This window comes from Oncorhynchus kisutch, linkage group LG18 (genome assembly GCF_002021735.2).
Source record: "Oncorhynchus kisutch isolate 150728-3 linkage group LG18, Okis_V2, whole genome shotgun sequence".
NCBI lineage: Eukaryota > Metazoa > Chordata > Actinopteri > Salmoniformes > Salmonidae > Oncorhynchus > Oncorhynchus kisutch.
This window is the reverse complement of record NC_034191.2, coordinates 4268377-4290451: the sequence shown is the minus strand read 5'-3', so window position 1 is coordinate 4290451 and position 22075 is coordinate 4268377. Positions and strand designations below refer to the sequence as shown.

The following is a 22075-nucleotide window of genomic DNA, read 5'->3' as shown; positions in this document are numbered from 1 at the left end:
GAGTGATTTAGAGAAAGGGTGAGGGAGGGAGTGATTTAGAGAACGGGTGAGGGAAGGAGTGATTTAGAGAACGGGTGAGGGAAGGGGTGATTTAGAGAACGGGTGAGGGAAGGAGTGATTTAGAGAATGGGTGAGGGAGGGAGTGATTTAGATAAAGGTTAAGGGAGGGAGTGATTTAGAGAAAGGGTGAGGGAGGGAGTGATTTAGAGAACGGGTGAGGGAGGGAGTGATTTAGATAAAGGTTAAGGGAGGGAGTGATTTAGAGAAAGGGTGAGGGAGGGAGTGATTTAGAGAACGGGTGAGGGAAGGAGTGATTTAGAGAACGGGTGAGGGAAGGGGTGATTTAGAGAACGGGTGAGGCAGGGAGTGATTTAGAGAACGGGTGAGGGAAGGATTGATTTAGAGATCGGGTGAGGGAGGGAGTGATTTAGAGGATGTGTGAGGGAAGGAGTGATTTAGAGAACGGGTGAGGGAGGGAGTGATTTAGAGAACGGGTGAGGGAGGGAGTGATTTAGAGAACAGGTGAGGGAGAGGGTGATTTAGAGAAAGGTTAAGGGAGGGTGTGATTTAGAGAAATAGAGGGGGAGGGAGGGAGTGTTTTAGAGAACGGGTGAGGGAGGGAGTGATTTAGAGAAATAGAGGGGGAGGGAGTGATTTAGAGAAGGGTTAAGGGAGGGAGAGGGAGTGATTTAGAGAATGGGTGATGGTTGTGAGTGATTTAGAGAAAGGGAGAAGGAGGGGGAGAGGGAGTGATTTAGAGAACGGGTGATGGTTGTGAGTGATTTAGAGAAAGGGAGAAGGAGGGGGAGAGGGAGTGATTTAGAGAAAGGGGGACGGAGAGGGAGGGATTTAGAGAACGGGTGAGGGAGGGAGTGATTTAGAGAAAGAGTGAGGGAGAGTGATTTAGAGAACAGGTGAGGGAGGGGGGGTGATTTAGAGAAGGGGTGCGAGAGGGAGTGATTTAGAGAAAGAGGGAGGGAGGGGGGGTGATTTAGAGAAGGGGTGAGGGAGGGAGAGGGAGTGATTTAGAGAACGGGTGAGGGAGGGAGTGGGAGTGATTTAGAGAACGGGTGAGGGAGGGTGTGATTTAGAGAAAGAGGGAGGGAGGATGCTACCGCTGCTGCCAGCGGAAAATGGCTGCTGCAACCCAAGTCCATCCTGATACACAGAAACGACGTAAAGGTGGAGAGAGAGAGAGACAAGGATTAGAAAATGAGAGCAGAGAGTGAGATAGAACGAGAGAGTGACAGAGTGAGGGTGTGAGTGTCGCGTGTGTGTTCTGGCGAAGGGGGATCTAAAGGACAGGGATACCGGGGCAGGGAGCTCGAAGCAGCGGCTACACCGAGACATGGAGGGCGAGTAAGTCCTTATCTTTTTATTTCATACAATATTACACGAAATCAATTTAGCTTGGTCATTACATTAATATCTGATAAACACCGATGTTACACAAGAAGGCAACCTCAGGATAGACAAAGGTACAGTCTATTGATATAGTTGAGGATAAACACCATTACGTAGTCTTGAATCAACAGTATACATCACATTCCCGATATATTCAAGCAAATATGTGATAAATATGTATATATGATTAGGGTTAAATGGGGGCTACAATATTAAACGGTGTAAAGACAGGACTCAATACCTTATCAAAGACAACACGGCTTCTAATCGAATGATAAAAACCCACTGTGAGAAATACCAGGTAATAGTCACGCAGTGGCGAGGAGTTCTATTTAACCGTTAAATAAATCAGTCAATGTGTAAAATGTGTTGGAAGAAATTGACAAAATATGGCGAGTTTTGGCCAAGCTCTCATTCACAGACACAGGATCCGGTAAACCTAGGGAGGGATGTTGGCGATGGGATTTTTTTTTATCAACGCGTCTCGGGTTTCATTATGATTTTTAAAGCACAACTTTATGAATGAAATGTGATTTTTCTCTCGTCCTCTTCCTCAACCCCTCCTCTCCTTCCCTTTTCTCGTCGCCCCCTCCCCCATCTATCGCTCCCTCTTTCTATACTCGCACCCACTCATCTCTCCTTTTTTTCCCAAACGATTGCATTTTTTTCCTTCGAGATATTGCACATCGGTTTAAATCACTGTGTTTTCTATTGTATTTCATTCATAAAATAAGGAATATCAGGATGTGTTAGCGAGCGAGTGCGTATAGCAGCGCAGTGTGTGATGAGCAGGCAGTAGGGGGAGAGAGGAGAACGCAATGTTTGTACAATTAGTGCAACAATAATGGGAATCCTATGTAATACAAATGTAACGATATGATGCCCGTGTCTTCGCAGTTCTGTCGATCCACGGTGATGGAATTTAAAACAGTCATTCATTGTGCATCTGGCGGACTAGAGAAGGAGAGGCTTGTGTTGCGAGGTACAGGGCCTCGCTCGGATGGCGAATGGGCGCGTTCATTGATACATCTGGGAAACAATTCTTGCTCCCACCTCCCATTCGGTCATTCTCGCCTTGCCTCGATATGTCTTTCATTCCGTGCCATTTCCCCCGTGACACTTCATTACTCAGGAATAAGAATCGTGGTCGTTCGAAAACAAACCCTGATATGGTTTATTTGTTATTTTTTGGTTGCTGTATAATAATATAATATTCAGTCCCAACTGTTCTGTGTTCATTGGTGCAGTCATCACATCCTAGGCGAGATTAGATTTACCTTGTTCACGTGACCGTCCATTATAAAAACCTGTCTGCTTCCGTCCTTCCTAACGCTGATATCTACGGTGGGGCTCATAGTCCTGTAGTGTGGTTCTGCTATGTTTCTATAGGAGTAGACCTACTGAGGTCAGGAAATATAGACAAACATCATGACTACAAATACATACATTTAAGATGGAGGAGTGCTTTAAAAAATAAATAATAATCTTCACGTTTTGAAACATGAGAAGGATGTTGATAAAACAGTTAGGTTTCCGGGAGTGACACAGCGGTCTGAGACACTGCATCTCAGTGCTTGAGGCATCACTACAGACACCCTGGTTTGAATCCAGGCTGTATCACAACCGGCCGTGATTGGGAGTCCCATAGGGCGGCACACAATTGGCCCAGTGTTGTCTGGGTTTGGCTGGAGTAGGCCGTCTTTGTAAATAAGAATTTGTTCTGAACTGACTTGCCTAGTTAAATAAAGGTTAAATATATATATTTTTAAGTGACGCTTGACATCATAGCCAGTGTCAACAGACCATAGCATGATTATGTTGTAATTTGTAACATGATTGTATGTTCTCTTCCTCTCTCTCTCTCTCTGCCTGTCGCTCACTCTCTCTCTCTCTCTGTCTGTCTGTCTGCCTGTCGCTTACTCTCTCTCTGCCTGTCGCTCACTCTCTCTCTCTCTCTGTCTCTCTCTGACTGTCGCTCACTCTCTCTCTCTGTCTCTCTGCCTGTCGCTCACTCTCTCTCTGCCTGTCGCTCACTCTCTCTCTCTGTCTCTCTGCCTGTCGCTCTCTGCCTGTCGCTCACTCTGTCTCTCTCTGCCTGTCGCTCACTCTCTCTCTCTCTCTCTCTCTCTCTCTCTCTGTCTGTCTGTCTGTCTGCCTGTTGCTCACTCTCTCTCTCTCTCTCTCTGTCTCTCTGCCTGTCGCTCTCTCTCTCTCTGCCTGTCGCTCTCCCTCTCTGTCTGTCGCTCTCTCTCTCTTCCTTATAATCTCTCTGCCTGTCTATAATCTCTCTACCTGTCTATAATATCTCTGTCTGTCGCTCTCTCTCTCTCTGCCTGTCTATAATCTTTCTCTGTCGCTCTCTCTACCTTAAAATCTCTGTCTATAAACTTTATGCCCATCGCTTTCTCTCTCTCTTTCTATAATCTCTCTATGTCTATAATATCTCTCTCTGTTTATAATCTCTCTCTCTGTCAATAATCTCTCTCTCTGTCTATAATCTCTGTCTATAATCTCTCTCGCTCTCTCTCTCTGCCTGTCTGTTGCTCTCTCTCTCTCTCTGCCGCTCTCTCTCTCTGTAGCTCTCCATCTTTCTGTCGCTCTCCATCTTTCTGTCGCTCTCCATCTCTCTGTCTATAATCTCTCTGTCTATAATCTCTGTCTCTCGCACTCTCTCTCTGCCTGTCTGTCGCTCTCTCTCTCTCTCTCTGTCACTCTCCATCTCTCTGTCTGTCTATATCTCTGTCTATATATTTCTATCTTTCTGCCTTACTATCTCTCTGTCTATATCTCTCTGCCTTACTATCTCTGTCTATATCTCTCTGCCTTACACTCTTCCTTACTATCTCTCTGTCTATTTCTCTATAACTTTCTGCCTTACTATCTCTCTGCCTCACTATCTCTCTGCCTCACTATCTCTCTTCCTTACTATCTCTCTGTCTACATCTCTATATCTTTCTGCCTTACTATCTCTCTGCCTCATTATCTCTCTGCCTTACTCTCTTCCTTACTATCTCTCTCTGTCTATATCTTTCTGCCTTACTATCTCTCTGCCTCACACTCTTCCTTACTATCTCTCTCTGGCTATATCTCTCTGCCTCACTATCTCTCTGCCTCATTATCTCTCTGCATATGAATGCTTATTAATTTGTTAAAATAGGTATGTACTTGTAAGAACTTTCCTACTCGGTTCATTTCATGTTTGACCAGTTGTACCTTTTGTAAAGACAATCACATTGTATTATATAAGAGGGGGTTGTGTTTTTCTAATGGTTTCTCTCCTTTCCAACTGTGTGTGTGTATGAATTAATTTGTGCATAAATGTTTGTGTATGGTATTTGAATGTGTGTGTTCAGTACAGTGTGTGTGTATCATTGTGTGGTCTAATCTCCTGTCGTCTCTCCTCAGTGTGCGTGTGTGTATCATTGTGTGGTCTAATCTCCTGTCGTCTCTCCTCAGTGTGTGTATCATTGTGTGGTCTAATCTCCTGTCGTCTCTCCTCAGTGTGCGTGTGTGTATCATTGTGTCGTCTAATCTCCTGTCATCTCTCCTCAGTGTGTGTATCATTGTGTCGTCTAATCTCCTGTCTAATCTCCTGTCTAATCTCCTGTCGTCTCTCCTCAGTGTGCGTGTGTGTATCATTGTGTCGTCTAATCTCCTGTCTAATCTCCTGTCGTCTCTCCTCAGTGTGTGTATCATTGTGTCGTCTAATCTCCTGTCTAATCTCCTGTCGTCTCTCCTCAGTGTGCGTGTATGTATCATTGTGTGGTCTAATCTCCTGTCGTCTCTCCTCAGTGTGTGTATCATTGTGTCGACTAATCTCCTGTCTTATCTCCTGTCGTCTCTCCTCAGTGTGTGTATCATTGTGTGGTCTAATCTCCTGTCTAATCTCCTGTCTAATCTCGTCGTCTCTCCTCAGTGTGCGTGTGTGTATCATTGTGTGGTCTAATCTCCTGTCTAATCTCGTCGTCTCTCCTCAGTGTGCGTGTGTGTATCATTGTGTGGTCTAATCTCCTGTCTAATCTCGTCGTCTCTCCTCAGTGTGTGTGTGTGTATCATTGTGTTGTCTAATCTCCTGTCGTCTCTCCTCAGTGTGCGTGTGTGTATCATTGTGTGGTCTAATCTCCTGTCGTCTCTCCTCAGTGTGTGTATCATTGTGTCGTCTAATCTCCTGTCTTATCTCCTGTCGTCTCTCCTCAGTGTGTGTATCATTGTGTGGTCTAATCTCCTGTCTAATCTCGTCGTCTCTCCTCAGTGTGCGTGTGTGTATCATTGTGTGGTCTAATCTCCTGTCTAATCTCGTCGTCTCTCCTCAGTGTGCATGTGTGTATCATTGTGTGGTCTAATCTCCTGTCTAATCTCGTCGTCTCTCCTCAGTGTGTGTGTGTGTATCATTGTGTTGTCTAATCTCCTGTCGTCTCTCCTCAGTGTGCGTGTGTGTATCATTGTGTGGTCTAATCTCCTGTCTAATCTCCTGTCGTCTCTCCTGTCGTCTCTCCTCAGTGTGCGTGTTAGAGCCGTGGTGATGACACGTGATGACTCCAGTGGAGGCTGGGTACCCCTGGGGGGCGGCGGCCTCAGTCACGTGGTAATATGTAAGGGGAGGAGCCATGAAGGCAGGGGGCGGAGAGAGTACATTGTACGCGGAGAGCGGCTACGCGACCGAGCAGTGAGTCTGTGTGTCACGCCCGCCACCTGAGGACTATAGTCCATATTGGTTCCTTTGTTTGAGGAAAACCAAAACAAACACAGTGAAAGTATAAAGTATTTGACTAATGTATTCATGTGCTAACCCTAACGATATGGTACAGCGTTTTGTGGGAGCTCTTGTTTTTGGAGGACCGTGGATCATTGGTGCAGTGATCTGCACTACATCCCTGTGTGTGTGTGTGTGTGTATATATATAGCCGGTGCTGGAGTGTGCTGTGCAGAAGGGGCTGGTCTACAACAAAGTGAACCCTATCTTTCATCACTGGCGCGTGGAGGAACGTAAGTTTGGACTGACGTTCCAGAGTCCTGCTGACGCCATCTCCTTCGAGCGCGGCCTACAAGCGGTCATCGATAAGCTGGACCGCGGCTCTGAATCTCCTTCCTCCTCCACGCCTGAAGAGGGCGACACTGAGGACGATGGTCAAGCAGTGAGTGGCTTTATCCTTTTATACACACATATCTAGGATAAGATCAGATCTAGGATCAGATCTAGGATTGTTCTGAGGGCAGAACGAATGTGATTGGTTCAGTTAATAATCAGTGGGCGGGGACATGCAGATATTGTGTTGTTCACTCTCTGTCGGTCCTGGATCAAGACGGTCGTATGATTGTGTCGGTCCTGGATCATGTACTGAGAATAGAATGTACATGGATGTGTAGTCTATTAATAATCTATTTTCTAAATATCTAGATTATATTGTAGTGTGTGTCATGATGTATGATATCATGATGTCATGATGATCTACATGATCTCTGATGACCTGTAGTGTGTCAGTCTTACATGACCTCTGACCTGTAGTTTGATGATGTCAGTCCCATACAGGAAGTGAGTCATCAAAATCCTGAGCGGTAGATCTCCGTTTGCTTTTTCACTGCGAAAGTGATCGACTGGTGGCCATTGAATGGCCGAAATGTTCAAGTCTATTTTTCCAAAGATAGTCAATTTGATTAAAAAGACACACACAAGGTGTGACTGAGCTTGTAAAATGTATTTTATTTTGTATTTTTTATTTCACCATTATTTAACCAGGTAGGCTAGTTGAGAACACCTTTATTTAACCATGTAAGCTAGTTGAGAACAAGTTCTCATTTGCAACTGTGACCTGGCCAAGATAAAGCAAAGCAGTTCGACACAAACAACAACACAGAGTTACACATGGAATAAACAACAACACAGAGTTACACATGGAATAAACAACAACACAGAGTTACACATGGAATAAACATACATACAGTCAATAATACAGTTGGAAAAAAAGAAAACAAAAAGTCTATATACAGTGAGTGCAAATGAGTTAAGATAATAAATAGGCCATAGTGGCAAAGTAATTACAATATAGCAATTAAACACTGGTATGATAGATGTGCAGAAGATGAATGTGCAAGTAGACATACTGGGGTGCAAAGGAGCAAGATAAATAAATAAAAACAGTATGGGGATGAGGAAGTTGGATGGGCTATTTACAGATGGGCTATGTACAGGTGCAGTGATCTGTGAGCTGCTCTGACAGCTTTTGCTTAAAGCTAGTGAGGGAGGTAAGAGTCTCCAGCTTCAGAGATTTTTGCAGTTCGATCCAGTCATTGGCAGGAGAGAACTGGAAGGAAAGGCGACCAAAGGAGGATTTGGCTTTGGGGGTGACCAGTGAGATATACCTGCTGGAGCGCGTGCTATGAGTGGGTGCTGCTATGGTGACCAGTTAGCTGAGAGAAGGCGGGGCTTTACCTAGCAGAGACTTGTAGATAACCTGTAGCAAGTGGGTTTGGCGACGAGTATGAAGCGAGGGCCAGCCAACGAGAGCATACAGGTTGCAGTGGTGGGTAGTGTATGGGGCTTTGGTGACAAAACGGATGGCACTGTGATAGCAAATTGGATGCAGTCTGAGTAGAGTGTTGGAGGCTATTTTGTAAATGACATCGCCGAAGTCGAGGATCGGTAGGATAGTCCGTTTTACGAGGGTATGTTGGCAGCATGAGTGAAGGATGCTTTGTTACGATATAGGAAGCCGATTCTAGATTTAATTTTGGATTGGAGATGCTTAATGTGAGTCTGTAGAGTTTACAGTCTAACCAGACACCTAGGTATTTGTAGTTGTCCACGTATTCTAAGTCAGAGCCGTCCAGAGTAGATGTCGACCGATTATGATTTTTCAACGCCGATTCCAATTATCGAAGGACCAGAAAATGCCGATACCGATTAAATCGGCCGATTATTTTTATTTATTTGTAATAACAATTACAACAATACTGAATGAACACTTATTTTAACTTATATAAAACATAAATAAAAATCCATTTAGCCTCAAATAAATAATGAAACATGTTCAATTTGGTTTTAAATAATGCAAAAACAAAGTGTTGGAGAAGAAAGTAAAAGAAAGTGCTTTTTTCGCAAATGCGCTTTTGTTATATCATCCCCCTGCGTTGCATCGATTATATGCAGGACACGCTAGATAAACTAGTAATATCATCAACCATGTGTCATAAAATCATAACTAGTGATTATGATTGATTGTTTTTTATAAGATAAGTTTAATGCTAGCTAGCAACTTACCTTGGCTTCTTACTGCATTCGCGTAACAGGCAGGCTCCTCATGGAGTGCAATGTAATCAGGTGGTTAGAGCGTTGGACTAGTTAACTGTAAGGTTGCAAGATTGAATCCCGGAGCTGACAAGGTGAAAATCTGTCGTTCTGCCCCTGAACAAGGCAGTTAACCCACCGTTCCTAGGCCGTCATTGAAAATAAGAATGTGTTCTTAACTGACTTGCCTAGTTCAATAAAGCTGGAAAAAAATCTGTCCAAAAATACCAATTTCCGATTGTTATGAGAACTTGAAATCGGCCCTAACTAATCGGCCATTCCGATTAATCAGTCGACCTCTAGTCCAGAGTAGTGATGCTGGACAGGTGGGCAGGTGCTTAAAGATTGAAAACGCTATTTGATAAAATAATTAAGACACGCAAATGACTCAAAAGGGAGCCAGAGATCAAGATAGCAGGAATAAACCTGTTCCCGACCACCATCCCCCTTCTTGCTGCTGGTTTTCAGATTCTGTCATTCTGCTGAAGTTGCCAGTAATAGGCTACACCGACGGCCGGCAACCTTTTCCATTTGCCAATTTATCCATTTCTACCGATTTGCATGCCAGTTATGATTTTCACATACGCACATTTTTCTTTCGAATAGTCTTTGTATCTCAAAATCATTATCGTTAATCTACATTCTATCAAAATGATACAAATCTAAAAGTGACTTCTAAACTAAAAATAGCATAAAGCCAACAAATAAAAACTGATTTATCCTGATTTAAAAAATAAATATCCTATAAATCACATTGGTAACGCATGTCCTGTTTGCAACAAACTTTGTATAAACTATCAACTGTGTCTGGACCGACACTTGAGCTAGCAAACTTGCAACATTGTATAAAATATTCTGGGCCGTCAGTGTTTCCTGTGCCGGTGAGCTCGGGGACAGACACAGATGTTATTTGTGTCAGGAATACGAAGTTATCAGCTATTTTAAGGCCTTTCCACTGGATCAGAGCATTACATTATTACCTTTTCACTCTGAGTGGTTATTCGAAAGAGAGAGAGTTGAAATATTTTTCAAATACAGTGAAGAATTATATTGTCATTATCAATTGATGATTTTTAAATTTTTTAAATATACTTTGTTTGCAGTTTTGAGGTGTAGAACAAAATACTTTGAAGCTCCACAGCTCATTAGTGGGTTAAGACAATCAGAAATACTATCAGACATCCCCAAATGGGCACAGGCCAGGCCTACTTTCTATATGAGTAATCAGTTGCGCCTCATTATTCAACATTGACGGGAGCGCTCCAAACAGAAGACGATGAAAACATTTACAAAACTCGTAAATGGAATGAAATAAACCAAAACTTGTTTCTCACAAGTGTAGCATAGGTTGTGATCTATGCAAACAATGTGTCCACTCCGACAATAAGAATGGTAAAAGACTAATAATAATATTGAATGCATTAACAGAAATGATCAAACATTAGATTACGGGAATTAACGGGTAGATGTAGGCTACTACTCATTCATTGGGGCGGCAGGGTAGCCTAGTGGTTATATCACAACATGTTGATTATTATGCCGGGGCGGCAGGGTAGCCTAGTGGTTAGAGTGTTGGACTAGTAACCGGAAGGTTGCAAATTCAAACCGCCGAGCTGACAAGGTACAAATCTGTCGTTCTGCCCCTGAACAGGCAGTTAACCCACTGTTCCTAGGCCGTCATTGAAAATAAGAATTTGTTCTTAACTGACTTGCCTAGTTAAATAAAGGTAAAAAAATAAAAAAATAAATCAGAAAGTATTCAGACCCCTATATATCCACATTGTGTTACGTTACAGCCTTATTCTAAAATGGATGAAGTTGTTTTTTCCCCCTCATCAATCGACACACAATACCCCATAATGACATCACAATACCCCATAATGACATCACAATACCCCATAATGACATCACAATACCCCATAATTACATCAACACATCATAATGACATCACAATACCCCATAATGACATCACAATACCCCATAATGACATCACAATACCCCATAATGACAAAGCAAAAACAGGTTTTTAGAGATGTTTGCAAATATATTAACAAAAAAAACTGAAATTATCACATTTACATAAGTATTCAGACCTTTTACTCAGTACTTTGTTGAAGCACCTGTAATCCCTTTGGCAGTGATTACAGCTGCGAGTCTTCTTGGGTATGACCCTACAAGCTTGGCACAACCTGTATTTGTGGAGTTTCTCCAAATCTTCAAGCTCTGTCAGGTTGGAAGGGGAGCGTCGCTGCACAGCTATTTTCAGGTCTCTCCAGAGATGTTCAATCGGGTTAAAGTCAGGGCTCTGGTTGGGCCGCTCAAGGACATTCTGAGGCCACTTCTGCACTGTCTTGGCTGTTGTCTTAGGGTCATTGTGCTGCTGGAAGGGGAACCTTCGCCCCAGTCTGAGGTCCTGAGTGCTCTGGAGCAGGTTTTCATCAAGGATCTCTCTGTACTTTGCTCCGTTAATCTTTCCCTTGATCCTGACTAGTCTCCCAGTCCCTGCCTCCCAGTCCCTGCCGCTGAAAAACATCCCGACAACATGATACTGCCCACACCATGCTTCACCGTATGGATGCCAGGTTTCCTGAAGACGTGACACTTGGGAGTTCAGGCCAAAGAATTCAATCTTGGTTTCATCAGACCAGAGAATCTTGTTTCTCATGGTCTGAGAGTCCTTTAGGTGCCTTTTGGCAAACTCAGGCTGTCATGTGCCTTTTACTGAGGAGTGTCTTCTGTCTGGCCACTCTATCATAAAGGCCTGATTGGTGGAGTGCTGCAGAGATGGTTGTTCTCCTGGAAGGTTCTTCCATCTCCACAGAGGAACTCTGGAGCTCTGTCCGAGTGACCATCGGGTTCTGGGTCACCTCCCTTACCAAGGCCCTTCTCCCCCGATTGCTCAGTTTGGCCCGGCGGCCAGCTCTAGGAAGAGTCTTGGTGGTTCCAAACTTCTTCCATTTAAGAATGATGGAGGCCACTGTGACCTTCAATGCTGCAGAAGTGTTTTGGTACCCTTCCCCAGATCTGTACCTCGACACAATCCTGTCTCTGAGCTCTACAGACTATTCCTTCGACCTCATGGTTTGGTTTTTGCTCTGACATGCACTGTCAACTGTGGGACCTTATATAGATAGGTGTGTGCCTTTCCAAATCATGTCCAGTCATTTGAATTTACCACAGGTGGACCCCAATCAAGATGTGGAAACATCTCAAGGATGATTAATGGAAACAGGATGCAGCTGAGCTCAATTTCAAGTCTCAGAGCCAAGGGTCTGAATACTTATGTAAATTATGTAAAAAAAAAAAAAGAATATATATATATTTTTTCATTAACTTGCGCAAAATCCTAAACCTGTTTTCGTGCCGTTATTATGGGGTATTGTGTGAAGATTTAATGGAAAACACTTATTTAATCAATTGTAGAATAAGGCTGTAAAGTGACAAAATGTGGAAAAAGTCAAGAGGTCTGAATACTCCGAATGCCCTGTATGTAATGAGGAATTGGTAGGTAAAGGGCCCTGTATGTAATGAGGAATTGGTAGGTAAAGGGCCCTGTATGTAATGAGGAATTGGTAGGTAAAGGGCCCTGTATGTAATGAGGAATTGGTAGGTAAAGGGAAAACAATTCACACAAAGTTATGACGCAATGAATGCGTATAAAATGGCGGGAGAGCATCTTTGCCACACTCCCCTTATTTTTGGATCATGGCATACCTACAGCACACCCACAGCATACCCACAGCATACCCACAGCACATCCACAGCATACCCACAGCATACCCACAACATATCCACAGCATATCCACAGCATACCCACAGCATACCCACAGCACATCCACAGCGTACCCACAGCATACCCACAGAATACCCACAGTACATCCACAGCGTATCCACAGCATACCCACAGCATACCCACAACGTATCCACAGCATATCCACAGCATACCCACAGTGTACCCACAGCATACCCACAGCACATCCACAGCACATCCACAGCATACCCACAGCCTATCCACAGCATACCCACAGCACATCCACAGCACATCCACAGCATACCCACAGCCTATCCACAGCACACCCACAGCACATCCACAGCATACCCACAGCACATCCACAGCATATCCACAGCATACCCACAGCATATCCACAGCATACCCACAGCGTACCCACAGCATACCCACAGCGTACCCACAGCATATCCACAGCGTACCCACAGCGTACCCACAGCGTACCCACAGCATACCCACAGCATACCCACAGCGCATCCACAGCATACCCACAGCGCATCCACAGCATACCCACAGCGTACCCACGGCATATCCACAGCGTATCCACAGCATATCCACAGCATACCCACAGCGTACCCACAGCACATCCACAGCGTACCCACAGCATACCCACAGCGTACCCACAGCATACCCACAGCGTACCCACAGCATACCCACAGCATACCCACAACATATCCACAGCGTATCCACAGCATACCCACAGCATATCCACAGCATACCCACAGCCTATCCACAGCATACCCACAGCGTACCCACAGCACATCCACAGCACACCCACAGCGTACCCACAGCGTACCCACAGCACATCCACAGCATACCCACAGCACATCCACAGCGTACCCACAGCGTACCCACAGCGTATCCACAGCACATCCACAGCGTACCCACAGCGTACCCACAGCATACCCACAGCATACCCACAGCATACCCACAGCATACCCGCGGCCTCCATAATGGATTAGTCCACTGAGACAGGCGGAAATCAGACGGGTGCCGTGAAAAAACTAAATGTATTTGCGTAAAAACCAACAGCCTATCGACCAAACAGTCGCCTAAATGGGCAGCAAACTACCTTCAAATGGGCAGCAAACTACCTTCAAATGAAAAGAAACCAACAGTAATAACCTGGATTTACACTGAACATAAATATAAAACGCAACATATGTATTGAATACAATTCATTAGGCCCTGATCTATGGATTTCACATGACTGGGCAGGGGTACAGCCATGGGTGGGCATAGGCCCAGCCAGTGTTTCCACACAAAAAGGCTTTAGTACAGACAGAAATACTCGTCAGTTTCATCAGCTGTCTGGTTGGCTGGTCTCAGACGATCCCTGCAGGTGAAGAAGCCGGATGTGGAGGTCCTGGGCTGGACTGGTTACACGTGGTCTGCGGTTGTGAGGCCGGTCGGCTGAATACTGTGATATTCTCTAAAATGACGTTGGAGACGGCTTATGGTAGAGAAATGAACATTCAATTCTCTGCCAACTGCTCTGGTGGACATTCCCTCAATGTCAGACATCTGTGTCATTGTGTTGTGTGACAAAACTGCACATTTTAGAGTGGCCTTTTATTGTCCCTGGCACAAGGTGCACCTGTGTAATGACCTAATTTTATTTGTCACATACACGTGTTTAGCAGATGTTATTGCGGGTGTAGTGAAATGCTTGTGCATTTAGTTCCGACAGTGCAGCAAGGTCTATAACAAATACCTAATTACCACAAATCTAAAGGAAGGGAAGTAAGAATATATAAATATATGGATGAGCAACGTCAGCGCGGCATAGACTGAGATACAGTAGTATAGAATACAGTATATACATATGAGATGAGTAATACATAGACTGAGATACAGTAGTATAGAATACAGTATATACATATGAGATGAGTAATACATAGACTGAGATACAGTAGTATACAGTATCTACATATGAGATGAGTAATACATAGACTGAGATACAGTAGTATAGAATACAGTATATACATATGAGATGAGTAATGTCAGAGCAGCATAGACTGAGATACAGTAGTATAGAATACAGTATATACATATGAGATGAGTAATGCATAGACTGAGATACAGTAGTATAGAATACAGTATATACATATGAGATGAGTAATGCATAGACTAAGATACAGTAGAATAGTATAGTATACAGTATATACATATGAGATGAGTAATACATAGACTAAGATACAGTAGTATAGAATACAGTATATACATATGAGATGAGTAATGCATAGACTAAGATACAGTAGAATAGGATACAGTATATACATATGAGATGAGTAATGCATAGACTGAGATACAGTAGAATAGGATACAGTATATACATATGAGATGAGTAATACATAGACTAAGATACAGTAGAATAGTATAGAATACAGTATATACATATGAGATGAGTAATGCAAGATATGTAAACATTAAAGTGACATTATTTAAAGTGACTAGTATTCCATTTATTAAAGTGGTCAATGATTTCAAATCTGTATGTAGGCAGCAACTGTTCTGTGCTAGTGATGGCTATTTAGCAGTCTGATGGCCTTGAGATAGAAGCTGTTTTTCAGTCTCTCGGTCCCTGCTTTGATGTACCTGTACTGACCTCTCCTTCTGGATGAGAGCGGGGTGAACAGGCAGTGGCTCGGGTGGTTGTTGTCCTTGATGATTTTTTTTGGGCCTTCCTGTGACATGGTGTAGGTGTCCTGGATGGTAGGTAGTTGTGCAGACCTCATTTCCCTCTGGAGAGCCTTGCGTTTCTGTGTGAGGTGCAGTTTCCGTACCTGGCGGTGATACAGCCCGACAGGATGCTCTCGGTTGTGCATCTGTAAAAGTTTGTGAGTGCTTTTGGTGACAAGCCAAATTTCTTCAGCCTCCTGAGGTTGAAGAGGCGCTGCTGCACCTTCTTCTGCATCATCTCCTTTGTTTTGTTGATGTTGAGTGTGAGGTTATTTTCCTGACACCACACTCCGAGGGCCCTCACCTCCTCCCTGTAGGCTGTCTTGTTGTTGTTGGTAATCAAGCCTACCACTGTAGTGTCGTCCGCAAACTTGATGTTTGAGTTGGAGGCGTACATGGCCACGCAGTCATAGGTGAACAGAGAGCACAGGAGGGGGCTGAGCACGCACCCTTGTGGAGCCCCAGTGTTGAGGGTTAGCGAAGTTGAGATGTTGTTTCCTACCTTCACCACCTGGGGGCGGCCTGTCAGAAAGTCCAGGACCCAGTTGCACAGGGTGAGGTTGAGACCCAGGGCCTCCAGCTTGAGGATGAACTTGGAGGATACTATGGTGTTGAATGCAACAGCATTCTTACATAGGTATTCCTTTAGTCCAGATGGGATAGGGCAGTGTGATGGCGATTGTGTCGTCTGTGGATCTGTTTTTAATTTTTAATTTCACCTTTGTTTAACCATGTAAGCTAGTTGAGAACAAGTTCTCATTTACAACTGCGACCTGGCCAAGATAAAGCAAAGCAGTGTGACACAAACAACAACACAGAGTTACACATGGAGTAAACATACATACAGTCAATAATACATAAGAAATATATATACAGTGTGTGCAAATGAGGTACGATAAGGGAGGTAAGGCAATAAAATAAGCCATAGTGGCGAGGTAATTACAATATAGCAATTAAACACTGGAGTGATAGATGTGCAGAAGATGAATGTGCAAGTAGAGATACTGGGGTGCAAAGGAGAAAAATAAATAAATTATGGGGATGAGGTAGTTGGATGGGCTACTTACAGATGGGCTATGTACAGGTGCAGTGATCTGTGAGCTGCTCTGACAACTGGTGCTTAAAGCTAGTGATGGAGGTAAGAGTCTCCAGCTTCAGCGATTTTTGCAGTTCGATCCAGTCATTGGCAGCAGAGAACTGGAAGGAAAGGCGACCAAAGGAGGATTTGGCTTTGGGGGTGACCAGTGAAATATACCTGCTGGAGCGAGTGCTACAGGTGGGTGCTGCTATGATGACCAGTGAACTGAGATAAGGCGGGGCTTTACCTAGCAGAGACTTATCGATGACCCGTAGCCAGTGGGTTTGGCGACGAATATGAAGTGAGGACCAGCCAACGAGAGCGTACAGGTTGCAGTGGTGGGTAGTATATGGAGCTTTGGTGACAAAACGGATGGCACTGGTAGACTATTGGGGCAGTGTGCAGTGTGGTTGAGCTTGCATCGTCTGTGGACCTATTTGGGCGGTAAGCAAATTAAAGTGGGTCTAGGGTGTCAGGTAGGGTGGAGGTGATATGGTCCTTGACTAGTCTCTCAAAGCACTTCATGATGACAGAAGTGAGTGCTACGGGGCGTTAGGGCTGTTGATCACCTGTGTAATGATCATGCTGTTTAATCATCTTATTGATATGCCACACCTGTCAGGTGGATGGATTACCTTGGCAAAGGAGAAATGCTCACTAACAAGGATGGAAACACATTTCTGCACATTGAGAGAAATGAGCTTTTCGTACAAATTGAACATTTCTGAGATATTTTACTTCAGCTCATGAAACATGGGACCAACACTACAATGTTGTGTTTATATTTTAGTTCATATATACTCAATTATACTCAATTATATCCAAATGTTTGTATAGTGTCCCATGTTCCTAGATATTACATTTTCTATTATTTCAAATAACAAACATTTTGGGCGACCAAGTTGCTGTTCCAACGACTTGACGACTTGTAGTGTGTCAGTCTACAGTGTGTCAGTCTACAGTGTGTCAGTCTACAGTGTGTCAGTCTACAGTCTACAGTGTGTCAGTCTACAGTCTACAGTGTGTCAGTCTACAGTCTACAGTGTGTCAGTCTACAGTGTGTCAGTCTACAGTCTACAGTGTGCCAGTCTACAGTGTGTCAGTCTACAGTCTACAGTGTGTCAGTCTACAGTCTACAGTGTGTCAGTCCACAGTGTGTCAGTCTACAGTGTGTCAGTCTACAGTCTACAGTGTGCCAGTCTACAGTGTGTCAGTCTACAGTCTACAGTGTGTCAGTCTACAGTCTACAGTGTGTCAGTCTACAGTCCACAGTGTGTCAGTCTACAGTCTACAGTGTGCCAGTCTACAGTGTGTCAGTCTACAGTCCACAGTGTGTCAGTCTACAGTCGTGGCCAAAAGTTTTGAGAATGACACAAATATAGATTTTCACAATGTTTGCTACCTCAATGTCTTTAGATATTTTTGTACCTTTTTATACCTCTGCACTCTGCCCTGGCATGCTGTCAATTAACTTCTGGGCCACATCCTGACTGATGGCAGCCCATTCTTGCATAATCAATGCTTGGAGTTTGTCAGAATGTGTGGGTTTTTGTTTGTCCACCTGTCTCTTGAGGATTGACCACAAGTTCTCAATGGGATTAGGGTCTGGAGAGTTTCCTGGCCATGGACCCAAAATATTGATGTTTTGTTCCCTGAGCCAATTTGTTGTCACTTTTGCCTTATGGCAAGGTGCTCCATCATGCTGGAAAAGGCATTGTTCATCACCAAACTGTTCCTGGATGGTTGGGATAAATTGCTCTCAGAGGATGTGTTGGTGCCATTCTTCATTCATGGCTGTGTTCTTAGGCAAAATTGTGAGTGAGCCCACTCCCTTGGCTGAGAAGCAACCCCACACATGAATGGTCTCAGGATGCTTTACTGTTGGCATGACACAGGACTGATGGTAGAGCTCACCTTGTCTTCTCCGGACAAGCTTTTTTGTGGATGCCCCAAACAAACGAAAAGGGGTTTCATCAGAGAAAATGACTTTACCCCAGTCTTCAGCAGTCCAAACCCTGTACCTTTTGCAGAATATCAGTCTGTCCCTGATGTTTTTCCTGGAGCGAAGTGGCTTCTTTGCTGCCCTTCTTGACACCAGGCCATCCTCCAAAAGTCTTTGCCTCACTGTGCGTGCAGATGCACTCACACCTGCCTGCTGCCATTCCTGAGCAAGCTCTGTACTGGTGGTGCCCCAATCTCGCAGCTGAATCAACTTTAGGAGACGGTCCTGGCGCTTGCTGGACTTTCTTGGGCGCCCTGAAGCCTTCTTCACAACAATTGAACCGCTCTCCTCTCCTTGCCTGTGAAGCCCTTTTTGTGCAAAGCAAAGATGACGGCACATGTTTCCTTGCAGGTAACCATGGTTGACAGAGGAAGAACAATGATTCCAAGTACCACCCTCCTTTTGAAGCTTCCAGTCTGTTATTCGAACTCAATCAGCATGACAGAGTGATCTCCATCCTTGTCCTCTTCAACACTCACACCTGTGTTAACGAGATAATCACTGACATGATGTCAGCTGGTCCTTTTGTGGCAGGGCTGAAATGCAGTGGAAATGTTTTTGGGGGGATTCAGTTCATTTGCATTGCAAAGAGGGACTTTGCAATGAATTGCAATTCATCTGATCACTCTTCATAACATTCTGGAGTACATGCAAATTGCCATCATACAAACTGAGGCAGCAGACTTTGTGAAAATGTATATTTGTGTCATTCTCAAACTTTTTGGCCACGACTGTACAGTCTGTCAGTCTGTAGTCTGTCTCTCTGCTTATTCACAAACCCTTTACCAGCAGTTTTAATAAAATTAAGAGTTGAGACAAATATTTACTAAATTAACTAAAGTAAAAAATAAATGAGCAACAGTAATATAACAATAACGAGGCTATATACAGGGGGTACCGAGTCAATGTGCGGAGGTACAGGTTAGTAATGAGACTATATACAGGGGGTACCGAGTCAATGTGCGGAGGTACAGGTTAGTAATGAGACTATATACAGGGGGTACCGAGTCAATGTGCGGAGGTACAGGTTAGTAATGAGACTATATACAGGGGGTACCGAGTCAATGTGCGGAGGTACAGGTTAGTAATGAGACTATATACAGGGGGTACCGAGTCAATGTGCGGAGGTACAGGTTAGTAATGAGACTATATACAGGGGGTACCGAGTCAATGTGCGGAGGTACAGGTTAGTAATGAGACTATATACAGGGGGTACCGAGTCAATGTGCGGAGGTACAGGTTAGTAATGAGACTATATACAGGGGGTACCGAGTCAATGTGCGGAGGTACAGGTTAGTAATGAGACTATATACAGGGGGTACCGAGTCAATGTGCGGAGGTACAGGTTAGTAATGAGACTATATACAGGGGGTACCGAGTCAATGTGCGGAGGTACAGGTTAGTAATGAGACTATATACAGGGGGTACCGAGTCAATGTGCGGAGGTACAGGTTAGTAATGAGACTATATACAGGGGGTACCGAGTCAATGTGCGGAGGTACAGGTTAGTAATGAGACTATATACAGGGGGTACCGAGTCAATGTGCGGAGGTACAGGTTAGTAATGAGACTATATACAGGGGGTACCGAGTCAATGTGCGGAGGTACAGGTTAGTAATGAGACTATATACAGGGGGTACCGAGTCAATGTGCGGAGGTACAGGTTAGTAACGAGGCTATATACAGGGGGTACCGAGTCAATGTGCGGAGGTACAGGTTAGTAATGAGGCTATATACAGGGGGTACCGAGTCAATGTGCGGAGGTACAGGTTAGTAACGAGGCTATATACAGGGGGTACCGAGTCAATGTGCGGAGGTACAGGTTAGTAATGAGACTATATACAGGGGGTACCGAGTCAATGTGCGGAGGTACAGGTTAGTAATGAGACTATATACAGGGGGTACCGAGTCAATGTGCGGAGGTACAGGTTAGTAATGAGACTATATACAGGGGGTACCGAGTCAATGTGCGGAGGTACAGGTTAGTAATGAGACTATATACAGGGGGTACCGAGTCAATGTGCGGAGGTACAGGTTAGTAATGAGACTATATACAGGGGGTACCGAGTCAATGTGCGGAGGTACAGGTTAGTAATGAGGCTATATACAGGGGGTACCGAGTCAATGTGCGGAGGTACAGGTTAGTAATGAGACTATATACAGGGGGTACCGAGTCAATGTGCGGGGGTACAGGTTAGTACTGTACAGTTAGTACTACTACTGCCCAGGTAAAGACAGGGGGTACTGGACCGTACACACTACCCTCTGTAGTGCCTTGCAGTCGGAGCCAGAGCAGTTGCCATACCAGGCAGTGATGCAACCAGTCAGGAGGCTCTCGATGGTGCAGCTGTGGAGGATCTGAGAGGACCCATGCTAAATATTTTCAGTCTCCTGAGGGGGAAAACGTGTTGTTGTGCCCTCTTCACAACTGTCTTGGTGTGTTTGGACCATGATAGTTTCTTGGGCACCAATGAACTTGAAGCTCTCAACCTGCACCACTACAGCCCACTGATGATTTCTGACCTATAGTGTGTCGGTCTGCAGTTTGATTACCTGTTGTGTGTCAGTCTACATGACCTCTGACCTGTAGTTTGATGATGTCAGTCCCATACAGGAAGTGAGTCATCTTCCAACAGCCGGAAGGAGATGCTTCCCAAGCCCGTCACCATAGTAACCAGCGAGTCCTCCTCCACCTGCTTCGTACGTTCCACCTCCGAGGAGTTTAGCTTCGGAGCGTCCCACACGCTCACCACCACCACACCTGCCCAGGTAAAGACTAGAACACACCTCACCACTATTACTACTACCCAGGTAAAGACTAGATCACACCCCACTACCACCACTACCACTACTACTACTACTACTACTATCACTATTACTACTACTATTACTACTACTACTACCACTACTATTACTACTACTATTACCACTACTACTACTACTCAGGTAAAGACTAGAACACACCTCACTACTACCACTACTACTACTACTGCCCAGGTAAAGACTAGAACACACCTCACCACCACTACTACTACTACTATTACTACTACTGCCCAGGTAAAGACTAGATCACACCTCACCACCACTACTACTACTATTACTATTACTACTACTGCCCAGGTAAAGACTAGAACACACCTCACCACCACCACCACTACTACTACTACTACTGCCCAGGTAAAGACTAGATCACACCTCACCACCACTACTACTACTGCCCAGGTAAAGACTAGAACATACCTCACCACCACTACTACTACCACTACTATTACTATTACTACTACTATTACTACTACTACTACCACTACTACTACTATTACTACTACTATTACCACTACTACTACTACTACTACTACTACTCAGGTAAAGACTAGAACACACCTCACTACTACCACTACTACTACTACTACTGCCCAGGTAAAGACTAGAACACACCTCACCACCACTACTACTACTATTACTACTACTGCCCAGGTAAAGACTAGAACACACCTCACCACCACTACTACTACTACTATTACTACTACTGCCCAGGTAAAGACTAGATCACACCTCACCACCACTACTACTACTATTACTATTACTACTACTGCCCAGGTAAAGACTAGAACACACCTCACCACCACTACTACTACTACTACTGCCCAGGTAAAGACTAGATCACACCTCACCACCACTACTACTACTGCCCAGGTAAAGACTAGAACATACCTCACCACCACTACTACTACCACTACTATTACTATTACTACTACTATTACTACTACTACTACCACTACTACTACTATTACTACTACTATTACCACTACTACTACTACTACTACTACTACTCAGGTA

At 44.3% G+C, this 22075-nt stretch overlaps 1 protein-coding gene across 1 annotated transcript in view; it reads left to right on the top strand.

Moving 5' to 3' along the window:
- Positions 1-1070: 1070 nt before the first annotated feature.
- The window catches only part of spred3 (sprouty related EVH1 domain containing 3), a 67537-nt gene continuing 46532 nt past the window's right edge, over positions 1071-22075 (top strand). The window contains exons 1-4 of the mRNA XM_020473293.2: positions 1071-1359; positions 5905-6070; positions 6309-6539; positions 20843-21007. Of these exons, the coding sequence (XP_020328882.2) occupies positions 1349-1359; positions 5905-6070; positions 6309-6539; positions 20843-21007 (573 nt within the window). The 5' untranslated portion in view covers positions 1071-1348. The remainder of the gene's footprint in view (positions 1360-5904; positions 6071-6308; positions 6540-20842; positions 21008-22075) is intronic.